We start from the raw sequence: 27,112 nt of genomic DNA on the forward strand, positions 1-27,112 counted from the left end.
ATTTAGATAATTATCTAGATAAAAAATTATCTAAATAATGCCCAACTCTGATTATCAAGACTGTGATAGGTTTTTTAAAATTTTTTTTCGTTAACTAAAAATAGGCTTCACAAAATTACACAAGTAACTCACGTGAAATAAATTTAAATACCTGTGCATTGATTTTTGGTGCTGAATATATTTTAGACAACACAAAATATTTTTCAACAAAATATAATTTCTACCAAATTGGCTATCGCAGACTCGTTGTAGTTCAAAGCAAAATAAAGTAAAAAATAGTCATCCCCTATACCTTCTATGGGTGCATTCGAAGTGGTTTGTACAGCTGCAAAACCAACCCGTTAAATCAAAATAACCTCGCCCGAACTCACCTGCTGCCTGTCGGACAAGTACAACCGTTAAACGTGAAAATAAGGAACACTGCACTGAAGAAACTAGAATGTGTCACAATAATACCTAAGTATGAAAAAAAAATTCAACCGAGTCTGCACGAAAGAGCATTTTCATGTCTCGTTGAAAGTACCGAATAAATTTAGAGTAGTGTTATAGATCAAGCTAGTATCTAAGGTGGCTAGTAAACTAGACTTGTTTTTATTGCGAAAATATAAAAAAAAATTGCACGACTTTAAGTACAAAAATTATTTTTAAAATTTAACGATTTTTCAACGGTTAACAAACATACATAATATAAGATAATGAAACATAGACAAGAGGATTTGGTTGGATGAATACAAGACACGATGAGGAAGTAAAATATATATATATATATAGTTAAAGAATAGACTGCAAGTATAGTTTATTATGTAGGTATATTTAATAAATTTCAATGACTAGAATTGGTTATGACACATTTGACAAGTATAATACGGTAGTTGGTACGTAAAACAATTATTTGTAAACGATAAGGTATAGAATACAAAAAAAAAATGTAATTATTCACGGTAAATTATCCTCAGATCCTTTTAATATAATTCTACGGTGAAAATGAGGATAATGGACATATTTATATATTATACATATTTTATTTTATTTTGATACTCTAATTAAAACTCAAAAAATATTAAACTGCAATTTACCCGTCGATTTTAAAACTTGGCTCTAAGTTATCATTGAGACTAGTTACTATAATAAACGTGCACTGTCTTATTGTATATACCTACATTTGAAAATCAAGAAATATAATGACCAAATAAAGGTCATCATATATATATATATAGTGTGTAATTAAATATATTATTATTAATTGTGTTAATCTCAATGTCAGAGGCTACTGATCAACTTAATGTTTTTTTCATCTAATGTCGAATACTAAGAACTATAATATTATACTAATGGCGATGACGCTCGATCAAAAACTAATTTTCTAATATGAGAAGCTATTTGGCACTAACGAATTGATATCTTGGTCGTCCTCAGGGTATGTCAGCGACATCAACGGTTTCGCCATCTGAAATCAAAAGGCATTATTTTAGTAGTCACAATGCGGCACTGCATACACATATTTTGTATACAACTTTTAGTAGCAGTCGTGTGTTTTTTTTTAAATCGCTTGGCATAGGCGGAGATTTCATTAATTTTTTGGGGGGGCTAGCATTTTTCTACCTAAAATGACCAGCAAGGGATTTACACTCCTAAATTATTAATATATAATACTATATAACATTAAAAATGTATAAATAAAAAACATTATAATTATAATATAATACTTGTATATTATTTAAGTAAATACATATTATTTTATTCTTAGATCCAAATATATCAATAATTGTTTCTACATCAATATTTAAATCGTTTTCAATGTATAATATGGATGAATTATTAAACCTGTCTTGCAACCATGTCAGGTAACCATGTCTTAATTTTGCGCATAGCTAAAAAGCTGCGTTCGCATGTAGCTGAACTAATTGGCAAAGACAAGGCGACTTGAAATAATTTGAATCGGAATACATTTAGGGTTAGAGCCTTTTGAATTTTATCAATATTTATTGCGTTTTTTGAAAAATGTATAACTTTATTTAGCACTCGAATTAAAATGAAATGATAACATTATCAAAAACATTGTTATAATGTTTTGCCGTTTTGGAACTAAAATAATTTTCATAATTTATTCTTATTAATAATTTTAGTTTTTACTCCATTAATTAAGGAATTTATTACTTTGATAAGTGATCAAATAATTGGGGGGGCTATTGATAATTTTGGGGGTGCTAAGCCCCCCCCAATCTCCGCCTACGTCGCTTGGGAGCTAAACTGAATTTATACCAAAATTAGTATACTACCAGAATACTCACCATCGCTTCGTCCAAGTCGTGCCATAAAATTGTACATACATGCGTGCACATTCCGCACGCCGAAGAAGAAATAGGATGCTATTGAATAATGGGAATGGCCTCCTTCACTATCCTAAAAAAAAATAATCCTCCGTGTATTGTACCTATCACATATTATGTCGATTGTTATCGTTAATGTACACGTTGTTGTCGAGGCAATTGTTGCTCGCTATTATAGACGAGTGGAGTGTCTAGGCAGGATAGAATAAGTGAAATTAAATCATAATGGGAAGGTTAGGAGTTTTATCTTATTTTTAACAACTACTGACTAGTAGACACAGCCACTTACTGGGTTCGAGTACGATAATACAATCATAACAATGCATAATACGGTGACTGCCGTCAAGAATTCCATGCCGCGGGCGATGAATTCGATGGTATCATACTGTTTGTCGGTCAATTGGCGTAAACTTCTTTTGTTTTTTATGCAGTGCTTCCATATAGCTATGGCCACCAGAGGATAATAGAGGCCTCCAGCCAATGCGGTCCATAGTTTAACGTTAACCTGATTGTGTGGGTCAAAGAAAATTATATAATATACAGGCACATTGCGAACAACGCGCAAATCCCTGAATTTATTTATTGTTCGTTCACCTACTATCATACTACCCCGTTATTTACACTGTCTTGTAAAAATATGACACGTGACTTATTATTATTTTTCTTAAAAAAGGATACCAATACGAAAACGCTCAGTTCCGATGCGGCGACCGAGGCAAACGAACTACTTCTCAATTCGCCACCTCTTATCCACCAGTTGGTCACCAAGTTAAAAGAGCACACAGTTGTGATGCAGCTCGCCGACCTTGCGAAGTAATACAAACTCCTTTTCTTACTATCCTGTATGGATCAAGCGTAAACGTTCAATAGGTACATGTAATATCGCTATCTTTTACACGCATGAATACATTTAATATATCCATGTGGAAATTAACATACAGGGTGGTTCGTTAAGGACAAGACACTCATTTCCTAGGAGAACAGTGTGTTATCCTCGACGAGACACCCTGTATTGAAAGTAACAACTTACCACGAGATGTTCGCCGATGAAAATAATCCAGTAAATAATTAATGCGATGTGGAAATTGTTGTTTCTAAAGACTAGCATAGAATCCGCTAAACCTGCGTTAAATGGTCTCACCGCTACGTCCAACGGTACTAGACAAATTGTACACAAACAGTTAGATTAACGTTTAAAACGGACTAAGCTACTAATATCCCAATAATGTGCTTACCAAGCAACAACGCAAGAATCGAAGTAAACATTTCTGTTATCGTTATATGGAACTTGGAGTCGTGGCGTTCAATTTGGCGCCATGTCTTGTACGCCAATACGGCTATTGAAAAAGCCAAAAACCATACCATCGTTTTGAATAACAGCCATAGTCTGGACACGAAGTCGTTTTTATTTTTCACCTAATAACCAACATTTTGTAAAAATCACACTCTGATCTATCATTGTGTAATTTGTACTTCAAAGTAATAGGAGCCTAGTGACTGTAATGATAAAATTAAGCAAAAACTACTTTTTTACAAAACAGAGCCTGTATGCGTTATAGAAGTTGAAAAAAATATGTAATAGAAATATGTAGATATCCCTCTTTTTTGTATTGAAATATATGTTTACAAATATTAGCACATTGTTAAGTTTTAGTAAAAAATTTCCTATACAATGCACCATAAATATGCATTTATGAGTCACAATTTTTTAGGAAATTAGTTTTTTGACAAAAAAACGTTGACGAGCAAGTTTGCAAATCAAAAGGAACTAGCCTTTAAAAAATGTTTTCAAAAATCTCGTTAATTTATAAAGGGGGGGGGGGGTTCTAATAAAATATTATATTAGTTATAATTGGACTTTATAGTTAAATGTGCCAATAATACATTTATTTACAACTACTTATTTTTATTCGTTAAAAGTTTTAAACGCTTTTATATCCTGTTCCGTCATATTTTTTATATTTTATTAAGGAAAGCGGATAAATCAAACAGCTATGAATACCCAAAAATGTCACAAAATAAGTATCTAAGTCTGTAAAAAAATATCAAATGTTTCTAACGCGAATAAAGAAGTTTTTACATTTTTCAGATTTTCTAAATCTTTCTCGTCTGGGGAAATTATGAAAGCGAAGCCCTTATTCTGTAAAATATTTAGCGACCCCATTTCCCCCCTCCCTTTTTTTCTATTATATTTTTGCATATTAATTAAACGTCTATTCTCGTCTTAATATATATTTCCATGAAAATAATTTCATAAATTATAGCCCATAATTAGTGTTGTCCTTTCATGTTTATTAATAGTGTCATCATTAGTCATTAAATAACATCTTATGAATAAAAACAAACTGTCATGCTGTTTGAAGCCTTGGACACGAGCCTTGCCCGTCCAATCAAAATATCTACAATAATAACACATTATGACATTCACCGTTAGCCACATGTCCGTCAATCTCTTCAGCTTAGTAGAATCGCCCCGAAGTTTTATCTTCACCATGTTATAATCGAAATTAAACGGAGATAATTCGAACAATTTAATCATTGTGCAAGCATACATGTCGTTGTACAACAATTTCTAAACAAACAAAATAATTTGAAAAAATATAATACCATCATATATTATTATCTCAATCGCTTAAAATTGAAATAAAACAAATTCTAACAAAATATACACCACCGTTACTTACACAATCCACTTGGTGTTTCACGTCGATCATTTCATAAAATTTGGCAAACTGACTACCTTTGTTAGCATGTGTAAATTCGATATCCATGCCTACATCGAATATAATAACATCTACAAATAGGAGGGACATTAATAGGTAATTTAATAAAAAATATAATACAATCGACCAGTATAATCGAAGTAATACAAATTGAATAAAAATCAAATACAATCGAAATGACATGAGAATAGTTCAGCAGTTAGTTTGTGTTTAGGGTATGCACGTTTACAGTATTTGATTTTAGAGTCTATTCGAGTTGTTTGAGTATTTTGACAAGGTTATGTAGAAAACCGATTTTCATTTTTAAATTTTCTCCCTCTTACCCTCTTTATCTTCCGGACGATGAGCAACTTCAAAAAACATACTTCCGATGATATTTTGCTGCCAACGTAAGTACCGGATAAGCGAATCGTGGTCTTCCGGTTCGGGCATCTATAAAAAACGCATAATATTAACAACTCATAACGATTCCGGTTGATTCATCACAGTATAACATGACAGATAGGTGGTAATTAGACACTATATGCTGTCGATTTCAACGTTAATTGCGATAAGCATACCTCGAAGGAAAAAACGATTTCATCCTCATCCAAATTTGTGGTATTTAGACTTCCTGGGCTGTACTCTTCTAAATTGTATGTTTTACAACTTCTTAGGCTATGGCCGTAAACTTCCGGCATACTGTTTTTTGGAGTTTTCAAACATGTCGTTGCCAACACCGGTTGTTTGTTTTGCGACGAAGGCGGAACTTTGACATACAACAACAAACGAGTATAAAATTTCAAAACTTTATTTCTATAAACAGTAGCACATTTTTGGGGGAGGGGTAGATCTACTCCCTTGACCTTTGTTTTTTTGTAGTGTAATAATCTGTATAATAGTGTGGTTCTGAGAATGGAAAGGGAGGTTAATACCGTACTTACACTGTAACTTGAACTTGTAACTTAATTATGTATGTATATTATTACTAGTTAAAAGTCATTGGCCTGACTTTGTTTTTAAAGGGTGTACTAAGCCGGCACCCCCCCCCCCCCTTAGCTGCCGTTCCCAATAACGCGTGTGCATTCCACATTGATTGGACAAAGCTAGCAATTTTCAGTTTGACCATTGCCACAAAACAAAAAATTAATTTTATGTGTAAAAATTATGTTTTGACAGCCTGCTTTCACAATCCACATCAAATTGTCTTAAATCATGGTGATAAGCAGTAGATAGGTTTACGAAGGCTTATAAGTTATAACATTCTTACGGAATACCTACGACAGGACAGCAAAAGAACTGGCAAAAGACTCAAAAAGAAGAATTCACTTAAGATTACAACAGCTATTTTGTTTATTTTTTATAACTATTTTACTATACACACAATTTTAATTTCTAAACACTGTTTAATCATTTTTCGACAGTCGTCACTTAATATCCATACTAAAGTATTTACCTATTGCTCTAGGGCAACATTATATAATACTATCGAGTCCAAAATAGTATTTTTGAATATTTAAAAATTACTACTAGAAAACGTTACGAGATTTCCTCTAAATATAGCCTATACTAATTATTCTATATCATGTATAACCCCCGCCCCCCCTCTCCCTCCACTGAAATAAATCCTAGTTGCGCCTCTAGTGATAAGTAATATTAAATGATAGCACGAACAGTGTCGCCACAAATATTTACCGAATAAAAATGTTTTTTTCTCTCCTAAAGTGGCTGCATTGAAAAATATGGCAGCCCTCGTCAAATCAATATTGTGTTGATGGAACGACCTCTACGCCTTAATAATTTGCTCCGGGAAAATAAGCTAATGAGTGTAAGTGAATTTTTTGGAATGACAACGAGCTATGTGATAGATAGGTACTAACAACAATATTGGTAGCCAGATACGTATCATAGTGTACTTTTATAGAACGTGTGATGAGATGGCATGATGTAATGTTTAAAAACTCTTTCCTTGTAATTTAAAAAAAAAAAAAAACACACACACACACTTACAGCCCTTGGCTACTAGGGACGCCTCGTTTGTGTGGTGTAATAAAGAATTAAGAATAACAGATTAACTTACACATAGTGCCGCACATAACAATCGACACCTGGGTGACGAATAACATGGCCGCCACAAAGAAGAACGTCTCGTTGGACACGCATTGCAGCATATAAGAATAAGTGCTTTCCGCCGTGTTGGGGACCGGCGGCTCGGGTCTTGACCGGTTGCGGTTCCTCGCCATGTTTTCAGTGTCTCTACACTATATAGTCTGCGTCCGACGGGAACCTACTACACAGCAGCAGCAGCAGCAGCAGCTCTATACGCCGTACGTCCGACCACTACCACGGTTGCGGTTCGACTTGCGCAAGTGGTTAGCAGTGATGGGCGAGAGGGAGGACAGAGCCCGGGCACGCGGCAGCCCATCCAGTCGGGAATTGGGCGTCCTCCCTCCCCCAACCCACCCTTGGACTTTGAACACATCAGGTCGCCGAAGGGTGCGCTCGAGAGGAAACGGGGGTAGGGAGGGGGTAGGACCGTAGGGGTGAAAATCGATAGAGCTGAACTCTGAGACGACGGCTGGACCATTTTTGTTTTCAAAGAAAAATACCAAAAACGCATGGTAAAATTTCACTGAAATATATAATATGATAAAATCTCCCTCAACGAACTATACTAATAGCACAACAATGCATCATATAAATATGTACAAAAAAAACCCAGTACAGTGGGGTCGGGGCGTAGTGGGGACGGAGAGGTCACAGGTTTTACAGATTTTATTACAACTGAAAGTGATAAAATCACTTTTAAATAAACGCTTCGATGCGAATCTGTGGATAGTATGTTCAAACCAGTTATAGCGGTTTAGAAGATATCGCGGGACCAGCAATAATGCACTTAAAATTTAATATTTAGTCTTGTGCAGGGTGGATACGATAAGGGTTGATCGTCTGTCTATAAAAATGTACTGTCATAGTTACCCATGTATCGTAATTAAAAATATAATGAAAATATTTTCATTTTACAGATTTTTAAAAAAATTGTATATGTTGTAGTTCCATTTTAGATCTACCTTCGGCCTAATTTTCAGATCTAAATCTCTAAAACTTTGCTTGAAAAAGTGAAATAAAGAAAAAAATTCTATCCCTTCTAAGGGAAAGGGTTTATGATTTTTTTTTTTGGTTTGTTAATGTTTATCGATAGTACTATATTTGAGGAACAATTCATATAAATTTGGAACATTTTCGACTATTTTTAAAAAAGTTATAGAGCATCGTAATTTTAAGTTGAAAAATGTGTACATTTTTTTCTCAATTTTTATATAAGGAATAAAAATATCTAATAATAACACTGTCATTTATTGTAACGCCAATTAACGTTTGCCTGAGCTCTATATGTTTATTCTCCATTGAATGTTTGTTAATAACATAGACATTGCTTATCATTTTTACCAAAATTTAAGTACACAACTGTGTGTGTTATGTTACAGGTTTGGACGCCCAAGACAGTCCAGCATTAGTATATTTAGATGAATAAATCAATAACCAGATTACAGTAAGTACACCTAAATGCTACATAATATCTAAATGTTCTTCTGCTGACAGAAGGGATGCCAAATAATATCAAATTTCAACTATTCGAATAAATAAATTCAAAAAATCGCATTAAAAAAAAATATTTTATTATTTGAGTAAAACATTTTTTTGTACATTCTTTGCAAATTTGTTTTACTATAATTTGTAGTTGTAAAAAAACTGACAATGAATTTAAAGCCAACGACACATGTAAGACATTGATAAATTATAATAATAACACACGTGCAAATTGAAAATATTAAAAACAAACAAAATCACTACTACAAATAAATCTTATTTAAACCATTATAAAAATAAACTTAAATTTAAAAAGTAATGACACACATGCAATTAATTTACTAAGACATTTTTAAAACGTTATTATAAAGAAATACAAAAATAAATAAATAGATAAAGTAAAAAATACAGTGCATAAGTTAGACAAAAAAAAAATTTTCTTTAATGTCAATTTTCTTCGACAGTAAATGTAATAGAGAATATAAAAATATTTAAAATTTAGTGATTTTACGTTACGTGAACATACTCAAGTCTTATAAATTGAATGTCAGTCGAATAAAATGCATTGACTAGTATAGGATCAGTGGAGGTTTGTAACTTCCTATTCACTGAAACATGCAAATCAAAAATTATAGAAGTAATATACTATAAGGATAGTAATTATTGACACACACATAAGACGTCAAAATAGGAATGTTTGAGAACAATTGGAAATAATTGTTGTAACGCTTTACAGCAGTAAAGAAGTCTCGACTCTGGAATATAAGTCTTGACCGATGTGTCAGTGTTACTCGACGTTGTGATAGGTAGGAGTATGCTTTTGTTTAGTATAATTATCCAAGCTATAAAATGAACTTACGCTAATTGAACACAATGAGTTTTTTGAATCTACGCTCGACACAGTTGGTGAAGTATTCAAAGGGGTAGGCGCTACTGATGAAACGGAAACTATTTTAATGCAGTTATCATCTTCATCTTCATCTTCGCTGATAAGAGATGAGTATAGTGAAGTGTCCGGACAACTGATAATCTTTGCTTTTTTATTTTCATAATATTCATCAATGTCCTGATGGTCTTCCGTTTGTCGTCGTTTGATAGGTTCTTTTTCTTCGCTGTAATCTATGGAAAAAAAAAGATTAAAATAAAGAATGTTTGTCTATTATTTGGGTTAGGATTTAAAACGCCGAGTCAGAAAACATAATACGTTGTCGATGGGAATATAATAAGAACATTAGCTGTAAGCTAACATGTCAATAACTTTATCTTGGATAATAAATTAAACGGTGTCTTATGCAACAAATGTGCAAGTTGTTTAAATTCAAAAGAAAAAAAAAAGTAAGTCTGGTCACATCAGTTAATTCAGATAAATGTAATGCATTCGATAAAAAAAATCTTAAAAAGTACCTACAAAAAGACATTTCTTTGGAATTTGCAAGATGCAACCAACTAATAACAAAAATTATTTTAAATGGTTTCATTATAAATAAAAAAAACCTTTCTTTAAAACATTTTAAATTTGACGCAAATACTTTTTTTTTTTTAGACCACTAAGAAAAATTAAAATCAAACCTACCTAATTTGGTGTTTTTGACTTTATGTTTATTCACAGGATGTGTCAATTTCCAATCTCTGTACAGGTTTATCTTTGATTCGTTGTTGGTGCTTAGATAATTGTATTCGTGCTTTTCAACCAATCGGAGATATTCTTCGAGCGAAAGTATTAAGCTCTCGGGCTTTCCCTCGGCTACGGATTCCTCGATAAGCGTACGGACTCCTTGCACAGTGTTGGCTATCATTTTGAAATTATCTTCGTTAGGTTTGAACTGGGATCTCGATCGAAACGTTTTACATATGCCTAAACAAAGTAGGAAATTGTTTTAAAAAAAGAGAAACAACAAAAAATCAACGTTATCTCACCTTTGAGCCTAGGCACTTCGTCTTCCAGATCTCTGTTTTCAAATGGTTCTCCTTTTAGACCGCCATCGAACTAGGGTAAAGTTAAAAACAAATAATTAGCTTAAAAAATATAAATCATTTACATTTTTTTACATAAGTTCTCCTGTAAAAACGCATAGTTACCTTCTTATCATTGGAAGTTTTATGATAGTACAGTCGCAGATCGGGCATTATACTGAAGTAAAAATACTCTTCGGTACCATCTTCGCTTTTCCATACTGTACATTTCTCTTCTTTACATTTTACAACAATGTCCTTCATACTTTTATATTTAAACTAAAAAAAAAAATAGTTTACGAATAATTACTTTTAAAAAAATTAGCTCTCAAAATATGTCGTAGCTTAAATTAAAAAGCCGTAACTCTATATATACTTTGGTTTTAATCAAACTAAAAGATTCTAAAAAGCATAGAAGTTTCATGAAGATTTTTACTTTTTTTTTTTGGAAGCAATATCTAAAAAACAAGCTGCATCGCATCAAGCCATTAATCTAGCATTCGGTTTGGCCTGAACCGTCCAAAGCACGCAGGCGAGTCCAGTACTATCTTGTATTTAAAATACCTACGGTAAAATTAAATTAAAATGCAACAATTTTTGGGATATTCCAAATTTTGATTTGATAATGTTGAATTTTTTTTTTTTATCTACCACCATTGTTTTATTATTTTAACTTGACTTCAAATTGTGTTAAACTCGGTCCGCGATGGTCTTACAGTAAACACACCGATTTTTAAATAAAAATATTGATATGACATCCCCCATTAAATTATCATCCTCTATATAATTACATCATGCAGTGCATCGTGTACTAAGCGTTCTTGGTGAAAGCCAACTCCAATAAAAATATTGATTAAAACGTAGTTATTTAGTTGGTTTGACTTATAATTTTGATAATATTTTCAAGTTGTACTAATCTAATTGTTTGTGTAAATTTGACTATGAATGTTGTAAATTAACACGTCCGAACTGTACCGTGAAATATTTTGTAGGTATTTTAAATTTTAAAATCTTTGTTTATTTTTATTTAATTGTGAAGTTGGATTTAAGATATTTTAGCGGTTCATACCGATGCGCACCGATAGGACACATTTAAGAAAACCGTTTGATTGTGTGGCCGTTCACTTCTGATAACGTTATTTTTATTTATCACAATTTCCTTTTTGTTATCAAAAAAAAAAAAAAATACAAGCAATAAAAGCAGCGATATTTTCTACACTATGCTACAAGCTTTTTTTAAAGATAGGTTAGGTTAAAAAAAAAGAAATAGTAAATAAATTGAATTTAAATTTTTAAGTCGTCAACTAAGATGTATTGTTATGATTAATTAATAATCACAAAAGTCGTAAGAAAAAAACATAAGACGGCCAAATGCAAAATAAAAAAAAAACATTATGCAAGCATGCAAACTTGTGTGACATTGGCTTTTTGGCCATAAAATAATATTAACAGCAATTATTATCCGTGTATTAGTTTCAATGAAGAATTGGTCGATATTTTGAAAAAATAAACATTTTTAGTTCTTTCAACAAATACACTGTCAATATTATTATTATTATCTTATATTGATCGCATTATGTTTGCAGTTAATTTATTGTTCAGACTTTGAAATAAAAAAAATTTTTAAATAATCGCGTATGACTTGGCCGGCTATGCAAAAACTACTGGTAAATAAAATTTTAACAAGCTCCGAGATCTACTTAACTATGGTTTTTAATATTTTATGCAGGATTATTAAACTTACCAGTACATGATCGCACAGTCCTTTAAGTAACCAGACTTTAACCAAGTATGGCAATTCAAAATATTCTTTATCGATTAATGGGTTCTTGTCGCCCACGACAGTCCAAAAATCTCGATGGATGCCGAATTCTTTGAAAACCTAAATAAAAATCACAAGTAGTTTCAATTTTAAAAAAAAAACAATCTCTTTTTGCCATTATAATATACGTATGGTGCCATCGTATTGATTTGTTACAAACTTAAACACTTACCTTAGCTTTGCCTTGGTCGTTTTCGTGGTAAACTTCAAACCAACTCGATATTTTTTTCGACAATTTCTCGGTCCAAACTTTGTATGACATTAAATTATCGATACATCTCTTACCGCTCATCGGCCCCAACAATAATGTCATTATTTTACTCATTAACGTCGACTCTTTAGGTATTAAAAACATCCCTTCGATTTCGCCTTGATATACATTTCCGATACGAAAAGTCCCAGCAAGAGCAGATACGAAGTTTCCGATTTCAGCCAACTGAAAAAAAATTATATTTATACAATTTTAGTATTAACGTATAATATAAATTTAAAATTGCATCGAAGCTAAAAGTATAAAATTAAATTTTTCATACAAACCTCCCACATTGAAGTTACATATTGACTGTGGCAATCAAAATCGATTTCATTTTTCCTTCTATTTAGTTCTTCTAATAACATAACACTTTTCTCATTTAGGGCAATCTTATCCTCAATAGCGTTGTGATATATCTTCAATCGTTCTGGACGACAATGAGCGACACTTTTTAATAACTTTGAATCATAATGGTCTGAAATGACAATTTAAATTTAAATAAATACCCATTATTAAAAAAATATATATATATGTTAACAATATTCGTTTAACAGTAATACAAAATTAACACAAGCAACTACGACATCACAAATTTTGTAATAAATATGAAAATACCTTTAGGGTATAAGTATTTATAGTCGTAAGTCTTCTCCGTTTTAAATATATCCAACGCCTGTTGAACATCTGTTGTACTCTTTAGACGTCTGTAACACAATCAAATAATAATATATAAATTAAATAGTTGTTTTCCTTTAGGTACAACTGTGTGATCGATCATAAGTGCGTAGGTTGATGAGATGAATTATTTAAATGAAACGTTCACTAAAATTAGCTGTTAACATAAATTGTTAAAGCCATTAGTTGTTGTACTAAATTTATTATGAGGAGGCACTTATGAATAATTATAATTTATTATTTGTAAAATATTATTACTCGTCCAGGCAAAAAATACATTCATCCAACAATTTTTCAACCTTCAAAGCAGCATAAGTAGTCTTATGTCTAGGGCCAAAATATTTGTAACAGTTCAACAAAAGACATCGTATTTCCGTAATCACATCGGCAAACGACTTGTATTCTCCGTCTTCCGCATTCATTTCGACTAAAATTATAGATTATATTTATTAGACTATTTTTTAAAGTCCAACGAAAATATGACAGCGTTTACTATAAACGTTTTATTTTATACATACTCTCGTATAAGTCTCTGTTGTCTCTTTTATCAATGTATTCTAGGTAATCCAAATTATGAGCAATTACTTGAACACATTGTGGAGCTACTGTATAGAGTTGCTTTATTATTCTATAAATATTTGTATTATTATTATTACTGTTTCAAAATATTATTTGTAAATTTGAAAAATAAAACAATTTAATGCTTACAATATGGCTTGGTGTAGTTCTTGCTTTTTTTCATCCACAAAATTCGTTGACTCGTTCATGTTTACCTAAACATACAAAAATTGCGATTCATAGATGTTATTGATTTTCAAACAAATATATATTTATATACAGATAGATTTCCACAAATATTTAGTCAATAGAATCATGTTTTTTCCGTTGAATATTTAACACAATACTTTTAATCTCGTGTTTAATTAAATTACTATTTAATAACATATATTTTACTTATAGAAATACAGTTTTTACCTATGTTAGTGCCTGCACAACTTTAAATTGTGCTATCCTTAAGAGTTAAAATGCGATAGGTCACTACGAAACCATTCATCGCAACACAAGTAGTTTCAACGCAAATCAAATAAAACTAAACATTAGAATTTCAATAAATATATAGGTATATATACCTATATTTTATTAACTAGTTTTCACAAAAAAAATCAACATTATTAATTATTTATCATATTATTATAATGTCTACTATTTTTTCATCAGTTAATAATGTAAACAATTCAATGATAACCACCACCTATATCATCCCTCTTATCACATTAGACTCTTAATCTAATTATTATTACCAAAAAAAAAAAAAAAAATGATTAGCAAATCCAATTTTACCAATGATTCGATTATAATAATACAAATAAAAATCGATAAATGTATCGATTGTATAACCTAACTAAGAAATAAAAGCATAATTGTTTTTTTTAAATTAACGCTATGGCTTTTATTTTTAGTCATACTGTTATAATTTTAGAATTGCCCAAACAAAGGTAGAAAGCAAAATAGTTGACATAAAATACACTAAAAGCTATATAAATTAGCGTTTATGTATTATTTCACAGTATTCAAATAGTTTTAAATATGCCTAGTGACAATAGTAAAATTAAATGTTTTATTTTAATTTTTAAATAAAAATATTTTTTTTTTAAAGATAATATTAAATTCAAATTAATTTTCAATTTTTCTGTGTTCACTTGTTAAAATATAGCAAAAATTTCAAAATAAGTTATATATTTATTTACAGAATATAGAAACGACACTTATCGCATAAAATAGTTACTAAACGTAGCTTAAGTATTGTGACCAAGTTTGTTAAAATCTAAATGAAAAATTGGACACTAATATCAGGCGCAGCGTAAATTCGTTAACATCGTTTCTCTGTACAATATATACTCAATGATAGTAGTTATTTAAGTCAATGGTGTAAACATTTAATTGTGAGCGCAAACACAGTTCCCATAAAGTAACCGCAAAATAAAAATATTGCTGAGTAATATAGTAACAAAATATTGATTCTTTGATTGAGTTTGAACTGTTCTAAGAACATCAGAGACGAGTGAAAGTGTTTAGTTCTTTTTAAACAGCCATAAGATATAAAGACACTACGCTGCTCTGATAAAACTGAATTAGCGTTGTGTATTCTAATAATTAATTTTTGAATAAGAGTAATAAAAATGTATAAATTTATTAATTAAATTGTATAAATATCAATAAAATAAATAGGGATAGCTACTGGTAAGAACTTGTACTGCATGTTAACATGATTTTGACGTCGGAGAGTTGTCATACGAAATGTTCAAAAAATGTTATGTTATTTTTTTAAAAATAATAGCTCAAACAAAAAAAAATCCTTCGGGTTATTTAATTTTGTACAAATCACTCTTCATACCACCTAGTTTCATTTCAATAATTGTTGCAAAAAAAATTCGGGATCATTGTGTTATGGTAAGATATACTGATTAAAATTTTAAATTTAGTTTAGAAATTGTGGTGAATTTTTTAAATGATTATTCTCTGGACTAATATTTTAATTTGAAATTTCTGTTTGTACAAACGTTCAAAAAAAAAAAAAAAACAACGCTCAGAAGGACCGTCGACGAAATACACGTTGGTAATTTAAAGTGATTTAATACATTTTTAAATAAAATAAATAACAAATTTATCATTTATTTACCTGGAGGTCGGTGGTCATCGTCGGATCTGCGTCAATGTCCATTAGACTTTTTTGGATATTGGAATATTCTTGAAATAAACACTGTTAGAAGAGACTCGTTACAACGTTGTGCTCGTCCGGAAACCGAATGTCGTTTGCCAAATAACCAAAATATGATTCACCAGCTAATGTTTGGGACACGCCATTACAATAGATAAGGTCTACGGTCAAAATGTAACGGTCAAAATTTCAAATGCGCCATCTACCGCGACCAGCAGGTACCTACAACCTCTTTGGGCGTTTCCAAAGAGATTGTAAGCGATCCGTACCTGTTGTGGCGGGCTCGGGACAATTTCAAAACCGAATAATATTACCTATTATACTTCTCATCGTGTTTATGATTATAATGAAGAATGTATTTATTACCTTGGAAAAGGTTATTTTTCATATCGTTCAACTAATTAACACAACCCGCGTACATCAAGGTAAATAAAAACGGCTGTAATCGTAACTTTTGTGGGCTACAAGAGTCTTATTACTAATCGATTTTCAATGATCTCAGAGTGACCGACTTTTGTGGCTTCATCGTTTATTATTAGTTTACAATATTGTTGATTATCAATGTTTATGTTTAAATATACGAAACAATAATCAGAAGCGGACACCCAAAACAATTTGGCAAAACAAAGTTTTAGGTTTTAAATTGTTTTTCTATTGGTTTTTAGGAGAGGGAAACAAGATAAATACTTCTCCTTCCCCTCTCCTCTTTCTCGTTAAAAGCGAACCGGTTATTCGCCGCTGGTACTAATATTAGTTAAAGTAATTGACATACGTTTATTTGTAATTAGTATAGTATGTTAGATAAAATAGGGTTAAATAATTGTATTATAATAACGTAATGATACAATTTTAATACTTTAATTAAAAATAACATTTTAATGAGATCTATAATCGATTTCGTTGATTTGTGTTTATATGTATCTATGATATAGCTATCTTTATTAAATATAATCAACAGTTTCGATAGGAACGAAATAAAAAAAGGCGAAAATTTAAGTTCAATTAAATTAATTTAAAAGTAAAAAAAAAAAAAAATGGGCTAGTTAAGGGGAACTACTAAATGTGCTATTAAGAGGCAAAAAATAGACATTATTTAACAAAAATTTATCTAGTAACAATTTTAAGTAAACCGACAAATTTTTATGAAAATAAATATTACGTTTATCTAGTTATAAAACTTTAAGTTATTTTTCTCCGAGTTATGGACCTAACCGAACGTTTTCCAGCGTTATCTATTGGGCGGATTTCAATTTTTATTTTCTTTGTGTGAAGTTTACTGTTTTCTCTATGCGGGCCAAGAGGCCGATTTCTTATTTAGCCATTTGAAAATACCGTAAAAATATAAACGTGTAAACCAAAGCGTTCCGTTTTGAAACAGTGTATAGTTTTACACGCTGTTTGTTTAAAAAAAAGTGTTGTATCACAGTGTGCACTTTTTTCACACCGACCGTAGAGTAGGTGTGATACCTAATTTTCGGTGTTGGTCGTTATCATATTTCTTATCAACCAAATTGTATTATCAATAGAAAACAATTATCAGTTGATTAATCCTACACCAAAAACACGTTTGTTTTGAAATACCACACCCCTTACACTTGACGCTAATTGGTGTAATTTTTTGTCAAAACGAACAAAGATATTATTGTACCAAAATTGAATTTTTCAATGTATTAAGTCGAAAACTTATATTTTTCGACCCAAGTCGTTTGTACCAAGCATATCCAGTATATATATATATATTTTATTGATATAATAATATATACAGATATATGTTATATGCATTGATAACACACCTAAATCCCACCAGAATGGCGGACCGTCGGCTTCAATTCTTATCGCTAGTTAGCAATCTAGTTTATTATATATATCTGTGTATCAAAGTCTCTTGTACTCTCTCTTTCGTTTAACGTCTTGTACACGCTAAACAATAACAATAGTAATGGTATAATATTTGCGAACAATACAAAAATTGCAATCTTCGTACTACCGGGGGAGGGGTTGGGGGGTGTTTTAGCCGTCGCCATTCTGCGGTAATCAATAATAGTAAACGGCCACCACTTGGGTGGTGCAAAACAGCTCGGCGTTGCGGTAATTCTCGTGGACCAGCCGATCGGTTTTCTCGTCCCACAGGCACCGCGTGCCGATGGTGACCGACTGCCAACGATGCGCCCCGATGAACGTGTGCGCAATTATCTTGTACCGGGACCCCGCCGGGCGGGTGTGGTCGCATATCTCCTTGACGCGGCGCTCCACGTCCCGGACAATGGCCCGGCAAGTGACCTTGTGGTCCAGGTCTTCCCACGTCTTCCCGGCCAGGTAATCCGAGTGGACGGTTTGCACGGCGGTCCTGACCAGCCGCTCGTTGAACGCGTCCCTCAGCCGGGGCCTGACTCTGAACCCGCCGAGCGATTGTAACGATTCGTCCGCTCGCCTGTGGTCGTACTCCCAGTTCGGTTTGCCCGCAAAGATTTTCTCTGTCTCCGCCGTCGTCATGTCTTCGTAACCTCGGCCCTCTTACACCCACACACAATATATACTAACATACATAAAAATATAGATAACAGGCAGCACTTGGTTTTTAATCCAAAACAAACGCTTCCCAAAAAAAAAAAGCCCCGTGACACGGTATAAACACAGCATGCGTTGCCCGGCTAACGGTCGCCTAGGGCACGGGGGAAGCGTGTTATTACCCGGGTTGGCGTTGAGAATTTAAATTTAACAATAATATCAATTAAATACATAGGTAAAACTCAAACCTCGGTAATACTTTATTACATAAAAATTAACATATTGTTGAAAACGGGTGTTGATTAAACGAGTAAAATCCGCATCGAAATCGGATTGGCTCTAAACATGTCCGTGATTAATGCACTTGATAATAGGTTTACTTTTATGGACGACAATGCGTTTACCGGAAAATATATTATGCTTTTAAGACATCCTTAAAATTGTATAAATAATATATGAAGCGCATAGCGCTAGAAAATATAATACACAAATCCGTTTTTTCAAGAAATAGCCAAATATAATTTTTTTAACTTCATCGTTTAAATGCTGGATCAATTTTTTTTTTGGTTAATTTAGTTTTGTAATATCATAGTACCTATTATAAAATGTTTAATGCTATAAACGAAATTTAATTTTTAGCGGTTACCTTTTTCTGCCGGTATTCAAATAAAAGTACATTTTATATATGATTACTTAGGACTAGGTGAGTTGACAACCAATGAAATAAAATTTTTGTGTTTTCGAACAAGGAAAATAATAATAAAATTTGGTTGTTTTATTTATTTATAGTAATTTACGCCAAACGGCTTTTTTATAAATTAGAAAATATATATATATATATATATATAGTGATATTTAAAATACACAAATCAACCAAAAGAAAACGAAACAAAGCAAAACAAAACAACAAAAAATATACATGATAAAAAGGTAATGTTGAGAGGTGTGGCCTTAACACGAATAATATAAATCATAAATCGTTAAAAATTCCCATCATACTAAAGAGAGGTGCATTTTTAGTGAAATTGGATCTGGTAGTAGGAAGATAAAAGAACTTTTGAAGTCTGGTGTTAGTCGGGACCCGAATACTAAGTTGTTCCAATAAGCGAGGGCGTCGTCAACTCGGCCGTCTAACCAACCCGAAATAAACCGAGAGCAGAGGTTCTTGCGCCGCTGTTCTAGCGGTTGCAGTCCAAGAACATTATCAATGGGACTGTAATCATGAGGTGGGTGTAAGATTTTTAAGCGGTACCCAACAAAACTTAAAAACCTATTCTGTACACGGTTCATTCTCTGTCTGTCACCTGCAGTATATGGCGCCCAGATGACAGCGCCATACTCTAGGTTACACCGAACTAGGGAATTATATAGGGCAGACAGACATTCGGTAGAATTGAAATCAGACGAATGTCTTTTAATAAACCCAAGAGCTCGTAACGCTCTACTGATTGCGAAATCAATATGGGGCCGAAAGTCTAGGGTAGGGACATACACAAATCCGAGATCGCTTTACTTGGTAAACCCGCTCGAGAGGCATCGCATTTAGACTATAGTTAAATGTCAACATCGCACGCGTACGTTATATTTTTGGAATAATCTATTTTATAGCCCAAATCATTTTTTTCTCTCTAAAATGAGTGATTTTTTTTTTGTCACACTTAGTCGTTTGATAAAATCATTTTCGATTTATTTTAGGTAGAAGAAAAATTTTAACCTTTATAGCATTGGGAACCTTTTTTCATCAACATTTGGCCTGGTTATTTTTCTACCTATTCAACAATGCCATAGATATTTACCAAACAATCGGAATTTATACACATTTGATAACAATAGGCATATACCTACGCTGCGGTCTTATAAAGTATTTTTAAAAACACCCTTCATTACTATTGTCGTTCTTTAGATAACTATATTATATTTGTAAAGGTCGGATTCGAAATTCCAAGACCGGTACAAAAAAAAAAAAAAGGATCAATGTTCGTCGGACAAACCATATTATTTATTATTTGGATTTTTATATTTTTTGATTATTTATATATTATGTCAATACCCGACTGCGGAAAAGGGGCAATGTGTTTTTATAAGTTTTAATAATGTATATATAGTATATACATTATAATGTATATTATTATGTATACTATATTATACCTAACATACAATTGATACGACATGGTCGAGTCACAGTAAAAAATATAATATACTTTGCCAAAGTACAAATCCCAATGTCACGATACAAATGGGTAAAAAATTCCAAAATTAACGATAATTATTCACTATATTAAATGGACTGCCAATTGAAACCTAATATAATGTTATCCAAGATGATAATATGTGCGAGAGAGACAAAGCCATGTTGGACATGTATTTCACAATCTTATAATTTTGCCCAAACTAGTCCCATCTCTCTCCCATTAGGTATTATTATTATTATCGTCAGGTCTATGAAATTATCTACGATGACTTTAAAATGACATTTATTGCGATTGTTATTTGTATGATAAATGTGTCGTTATTAATTAATCGCATAATAACTACGGCTTGTTTACTGTCGTTTGCCGCCGAGGGTTCTTTTTGAAAGCGATTCGGGGGTGAACATAGTCGGTAAGTATATGTATCTATATACACATATATATATATATATGTAAGTATAAATTATTCGGTCGGGCAAATGCAGCTGCCGCTTTACACACGAATAAAGGGTCGTGCACTGATTCGACCTAAATAAAGGTACCTTCGCCGTTATTCAGACAGCACAGTGAAATGGATTTGCCCAAATCCCTCGGCCGGTACTACTATATATTATATATAATACAATATATTGATTTTTCATGTCTGACACTGGCAGGTGGTGCGGAACGACCCCTCAACTGGTATCCGGCGTCGACCCTCGACCCACGGCCCACAGCATACAATCCCTAAGCCCAGAGCGCGCACATTATTTTCAATGCGTACCAACCTTTATAACATAATACAATATATGTATACCTAAACGATGATAATATCCTTTTGAATAAAATAACAATACGTACTATGTACCACCCAACGTTCAAAACTCGATTCTATGCGAGCGAAAATAATATTTTAGGTATAACATACCTAAAGCCAAATGTTACACAAACCGAGACTCAAAATTTTACTATAAGCGTTTATGTTTTTACATTTTTATAACTTTTTCTAAAAAAATCTAACGAATTAAAAAAAAAATAAAATATAAAACAAAATATCGGGTTTTTGGACAGCGTAGAGAAAATAGTATGCTTCTCATAAACGAAATAAAAATTGAAATCCGTCCAATAGATACGCCGGAAAATGAGTCGGTGATTTTTAATTTTATAAGAATTATTGTAAATGTTAAAGGACCACGCTATATAAACTTACAGCCTAGTTTGCACATCTGAAGTCACAAAACTAGACAAACTAATAAAGTAGGCCAGTTTAAGAAAGAGCTTGTTTTATTAAACGTATAATAACGGACAACCTCTGAGTAACGTTAAAATGTAAAAAAAAACCTATAATTATTAATTTTGATTATTTTAGTTTCGACCCTGATTTGTGATATGTTTTAATTTATACTGTGATGTGATTAGGCTATAATGATCGTATTTTTAAAAACGGTCTACTTTACTAAATAAATATGTTCGAATGCATTCAAAATTTATAATATTGTATGACTAATAATAAAAACAAGGTTTAATAAGGTCAATATTTCTTACTTGAATTTTAATCAACCATTGTTTTATTGTTAAATTTGATCGTCAAAAAAGGGTATATGTGATTATGTTCATAAATATTTAATACAATAAAATTAAATAACTTTGAAAAGTCATCAAATAGGATTTAACGAGACAGTAATTTCTAATATCATCCAAAGCAGTTTTTCAAGGTTACTTTGTGTTCAATAATAATTCTTATGTATTTCTAAAAAATAAAAATAAATACTAAAATCAAGTATTTCCTTTATTGTTATCGATATTGCAGAACGGGACGTTACTTTTTTAAATTTATATAATGCTACATCCACATTTCTTTTTTTGAAATTAGTTATCAATGACCTATGTGTGATATATAAAATACATACATTAGGGCGATTGTTATTTAGGCGAAGTCTTAATTTATATGTGGTACCGTTCTCCGCTTGATTCTGAATAAAAATAGAAAATTTGGGAATTAATAAAAATATTCTGACATGGTACACCATAGACATTTAATTATGTCAATGTGCTACAGTAATTGGAGTTGTCGAATAAGGTAATATAGTATCATTTCACGCGATTTTTATGATTTTCAACATTATTAGTCAGAAATTGTTCAATTTTTTTACTGAGAAAAAAAATGTAAAGAAAATGATGATTACGAGTAACTGAATAACTTAAGTATCAGTAATAACCCGTACTTAAGTATAGTGTGTGAACGATTAAACAGGTCCCGAAAACTGATAACATTTAACACTGGGAAGATAATTTATCACAGAAAAACGCGGCGGCCATTTTCTTAACTTGGATGTTGATGACTGTATAATTGTTTAATGAAATCAGATTTATACCCAAATACGATATAAATTCAACTCACAAAGACTAGATTTTAAATCAGCAAACTCATATTGCATATATTTGCATATTTCACATTGAGCATATTATATTTGCCAATAATGTTTATTTCAAGATTTTGTAGCACACTAGTAAGTATAATGTTATGCTATGTATGTTTCATTTTATTATAATAATTTGTTATGTGTACGAGTATGAGCTAAAGAAAATTGTACAAAATATGACAAAAATGTGTTAAACGAAAATTCTGGCTAAAAAATATTGTTAAAAATGTCTAAAATAATTCTCATTGATGTTCTAAGCTTGAAAAAAAAAAATACTAAAATGTTTATTGTAAATTAATTAACCTGTGTGAAATGTTATTTAAATTATGTAATTATACAATTTTTAGCCGGTTTCATTGAAAGCATATAATTGTCAACATTTTGACATTTCAAAATGCATATTTTAATACATTAAAGGCCATTAACATCCGAGCTCAAGACTTATACATTTTACATTATTATTATTAGTCGTGTATAGATTTATCTGTATTACAAAATGGCCGTCACTTTTTGTTTACGTCGAAAGTGACCCTTCTGCTTTTGTCTATTCTGTGGTTTAATCTACGAAATCTAAAATTTGTATGGTTTGTTGTAAGAAAAAGGACCTGCTACTGTAAGTGAATACTTGGAAATCTGGTCGCCTCGGTTTGCCGCAATGCGGATATGGATTTACCCCGCACTATACCTCTCTGCCGGCAAAGCCTTTGACCTCCTTTACAGTCTACTGTAGCCATGGAAACAGACAAAGGCCGGCATTTCAAGCGACAATTATTGATCGTACAAAAACCTTAGCCAAGCCAAGCGCGCCCGCAGGACAAAATGCCAGCCGGGACAAGATCAAAATTCATGTGTAAACATTGTAAACTAATAAATACGTTCAAGATTATATTTTAGATTATCTAAAAATATAATAGTTGTTACTAAATGGATCTCCATAAATACTACTTCATAAATGGATCTCAATAAAATTATGTTATAATTAAAATGCGTGGCATTAAATTAACAATAGTTTTAAAAAAATTCCCAGTAGGGACAATGGCCCCTTTGGCCTCCCCCCCCCCGCGGGCGCCCTTGAGCCAAGCCTTAGCTAAAAAGCCATAACGAGTATGGATATTTGAAATTGTCAACCCTAAAGAAAATCTGAAAACCTATTACTTTCCTTTCTGTATCAAATAACATATTATTATTACTCGTTTCTCGACTTCGGGAAAAATAAAATAAATAGATAAACAATAGGCATGATAATATATTTTAAGTTTTTCTTATTCGTTTTGGAACGAGTTTGATTTATGAGCCAAGATATTTTTTTTATTTTTTACTTTTTTTTATAAACGTGTTTTCACGAATAAGGTGCGGGTTGGCAGAAAAAATAAAATGTTTTCTTGAGGTCAATAGAGTCTTTTTAACGTTTAAAAAATATTTTACAAAAACTTTTTGGTAAAAAATTATTGTAATATGATCTGAAAATATTGTTGTAATAGTTCAGAAAATGTCTAAAAATCCAAAAAAATTATTATTTCTACTGAAATATATATTTTAAATGCCGTTTTTTAAAATTGGTTTAGAACAAATCGTTTAAAAATGGATTTATTTGTGATGATGATGACATGATGGTATATTATATTTTATTAAAATTAGCGGGAGAAAATGCATTTTGTAACATCTTATTAAGTAATAGAACGATTTTACGGTTTGTTACACCAGAAAAATGTAGATCAATTTTTCGTTAAACATATTTTTTCCGAGAAAAATAAACTTATATCTGGTTGTTGCTGCAAGCCATACAATAATATTGTAAAACCAATAAAATATACTGAAATAAAGATAAAAATTCAAACACTACATATTACATGCTACCAAATACGGCAAAGTTAAAAAGTGCATAATTAAACAAATCGACACGATTTTTTCGCAAAAATCAAACGAATTTTCATAGCAAATGAACGTTTAAAACACCAAATGATCAAGCAAAATATCTTCTAATAATAATATCTTAAGTATAAGTAGGCTACTACTTATACTACACGGCTGGCATGAAAAACATGACACGTCATCAAATCAATATTTTGTGTAAAACTAGTCACGGTTTGTTTTTAATAATTTATAACAATAACAGACATCTAATCTACCGCCAAAAGGCAAAATGTAAGAATACCATAAAAATGACTAGTAATACATAAAAAAAATAATCGTCCTATGTTCGATTTTTAACATTCGAACAAAAATAATATAATAATTATTGTAGGTATTTGCCACACTGAAAATTTGATAACAAAGACCCGCGATTTTATTTGCCTAAATAATTTATGTAAAACCTATAGGTATGTAATATAAGTGTACTTACCCAGTAATGCATTTGATTGGTTATACTTTGCATAAACTTTTGAAAATTTGACCGATTCACTTGAGTTGTTCAAAAATAAAAACGAAAACAATAATTACACGAACATGCCTAATCATAATACTATTGGAAAATTATTTGAAACAATAATCTGATACAATATGGTTGTTAGTATTTTCAATGATTCCAAAATTGTGTTTCGTCCAAGCACTAATAATTATTTTGGGCTGAAACCAAAGACTGCATAAAAATACCTATCTACCTCTTATTAACATCCGAGTTGGGTGACTACTTTATCATAAAACAAAGTAGCATATTTTTCTTTAGCTACAAGTGTCAAGTGGTGATAAAGAGGTTTTCTAATTGCTATTAAGTATAATTATTCCACAACGTTTGTGTGTGTATACAATTTTAAAAATCCATATTTAATTGAATTTTACAATAGAAGTGTCAGTGTGCTGTGATTATATTATTAATAATTATCAACAATGTTCTATTATTGCGACTACCGTTTAGTTAACACGTTGTTATGCCTCTGGAAAATCAAAATATCGTTTTTTTAATAATGTCTATACCTTTTACATTTTCAGTTTATTAAGAAGTGCCTTTGAACTAAAGCCAAAGTTTTCTAACACAATTTACGGTGTTTTTCTTTATCACACTCTAATATGTATTATTATTTATAAAAACCCATTTGGGTTATATTAATTACTTGTTCAGTAGAAGCTTGTCTATTTTATCTATTAAAATTAATCGCTGTAAAATTTGCAAGCCCCAATTGATATTGAAGTGAAAATTCAAAATTCCAAGTTTATTAATTAATATTTATAAACATTTCCCTTGCCTGAACACTGTTTATTAGTGCTTTAATTAATTAGATAATAAAAAAAAAATGTAGCAGTGTTAAGAAACTAAGACCTTACCATACCCGCATGGCTTACTGTACAGTAGCACATCAGTAGTTTATAATTCACTTGTATGTTTTGATTATTATTAGTTGTAAAAATTAGAATACTTAGGTATTACCTACGAAATTAGGATAGTAGACGAATGTGGTAGTCGCATTAATAGAGAACCGAACGTACTGAACTGTAGTCTGCTATAAAAGTCATTACAGATGTATGGACATTCATTTTTTTATAACAGTTTAAATTAATTTAAAGAAATGTTTGAAAAGAATTCTTGGTCATTGACTTGGTATATGTTGGCCAAATGATACTAGTGTATTTGTTGAAGTCATAAATAGTTATCAATTATTATACGTTCCTTCTCGTTAGTTAAATTTAACCGTTCTTATAAAACATTTTTTTTTTAAATGTGTTAAAAAACACATGCACTTAAATCTTACATTTTTGATTAAAAAAAAAGGCTGACAAACAAAACCAAAATGTACATATTCTAAAATTTTATTTTAAACAAATAAATCACAATTCAATACATTGTTAAAACTTTGTAAGATATATGTATTACAATAAATATTTAAGTTTATTATTTTATGGGGTTCTTATATTTGTCCAGCAAACGACACTACATTTTAATTAGGATACATCTTTGCACACTAAGTACACACAACTTTTTTTTTTGTAATGACAAGTAAATAGTTAACTTAATAATAAAAGATTACACA

At 31.3% G+C, this 27,112-nt stretch overlaps 3 protein-coding genes across 3 annotated transcripts; all 3 read right to left on the reverse strand.

Moving 5' to 3' along the window:
- Positions 1-1,363: 1,363 nt before the first annotated feature.
- Positions 1,364-7,275, reverse strand: LOC126839566 (protein wntless-like). Its single transcript, XM_050574930.1, has 9 exons — positions 7,113-7,275; positions 5,614-5,801; positions 5,377-5,485; positions 5,015-5,124; positions 4,759-4,902; positions 3,566-3,746; positions 3,361-3,488; positions 3,009-3,170; positions 1,364-1,447 (listed from the first exon to the last, which is right to left on the reverse strand). The coding sequence occupies exons 1-9, from the start codon at positions 7,273-7,275 to the stop codon at positions 1,364-1,366; spliced, it is 1,269 nt and encodes a 422-aa protein (XP_050430887.1).
- A 1,809-nt stretch (positions 7,276-9,084) lies between these two features.
- Positions 9,085-14,093, reverse strand: LOC126839567 (uncharacterized protein KIAA2026-like). The gene is made up of 12 exons (XM_050574931.1): positions 14,035-14,093; positions 13,845-13,954; positions 13,585-13,753; positions 13,267-13,355; positions 12,936-13,126; positions 12,571-12,834; positions 12,321-12,458; positions 10,703-10,855; positions 10,541-10,610; positions 10,197-10,478; positions 9,483-9,742; positions 9,085-9,231 (listed from the first exon to the last, which is right to left on the reverse strand). Exons 1-12 carry the CDS (start codon positions 14,091-14,093, stop codon positions 9,229-9,231), a joined length of 1,788 nt encoding a protein of 595 aa, XP_050430888.1. The 3' UTR covers positions 9,085-9,228.
- A 3,986-nt stretch (positions 14,094-18,079) lies between these two features.
- LOC126839568 (dynein light chain Tctex-type protein 2B-like) lies at positions 18,080-18,538 on the reverse strand. Its single transcript, XM_050574932.1, has one exon. The coding sequence runs from the start codon at positions 18,536-18,538 to the stop codon at positions 18,080-18,082; it is 459 nt and encodes a 152-aa protein (XP_050430889.1).
- Positions 18,539-27,112: the final 8,574 nt, after the last annotated feature.

This window comes from Adelges cooleyi, unplaced genomic scaffold (assembly GCF_023614345.1).
Source record: "Adelges cooleyi isolate 19-005CV unplaced genomic scaffold, UGA_ACOO_1.1 ACOO_flye_CR_arks_rails_tigmint_CR_PRNA_306, whole genome shotgun sequence".
NCBI classification, from domain to species: Eukaryota; Metazoa; Arthropoda; class Insecta; order Hemiptera; family Adelgidae; genus Adelges; species Adelges cooleyi.

What these genes read in the sequence shown, in the direction of transcription:
- LOC126839566 (XM_050574930.1), bottom strand. Translation starts at nt 7,275, where the DNA reads ATGGCGAGGAACCGCAACCGGTCAAGACCCGAGCCGCCGGTCCCCAAC. An exon ending in AAATCGTTTTTTCCTTCGAG is followed by an intron (nt 5,486 to 5,613) that starts GTATGCTTATCG and finishes CGTTTTTTATAG; the next exon opens with ATGCCCGAACCGGAAGACCA. An exon ending in TCATCGGCGAACATCTCGTG is followed by an intron (nt 3,171 to 3,360) that starts GTAAGTTGTTAC and finishes TGATCCATACAG; the next exon opens with GATAGTAAGAAAAGGAGTTT.
- LOC126839568 (XM_050574932.1), bottom strand. Translation starts at nt 18,538, where the DNA reads ATGACGACGGCGGAGACAGAGAAAATCTTTGCGGGCAAACCGAACTGG.
- LOC126839567 (XM_050574931.1), bottom strand. Translation starts at nt 14,093, where the DNA reads ATGAACGAGTCAACGAATTTTGTGGATGAAAAAAAGCAAGAACTACAC. An exon ending in TGTATTTTTTGCCTGGACGA is followed by an intron (nt 13,356 to 13,584) that starts GTAATAATATTT and finishes ATTGTGTTACAG; the next exon opens with ACGTCTAAAGAGTACAACAG. An exon ending in AGTCAAAAACACCAAATTAG is followed by an intron (nt 9,743 to 10,196) that starts GTAGGTTTGATT and finishes TTTTTTCCATAG; the next exon opens with ATTACAGCGAAGAAAAAGAA.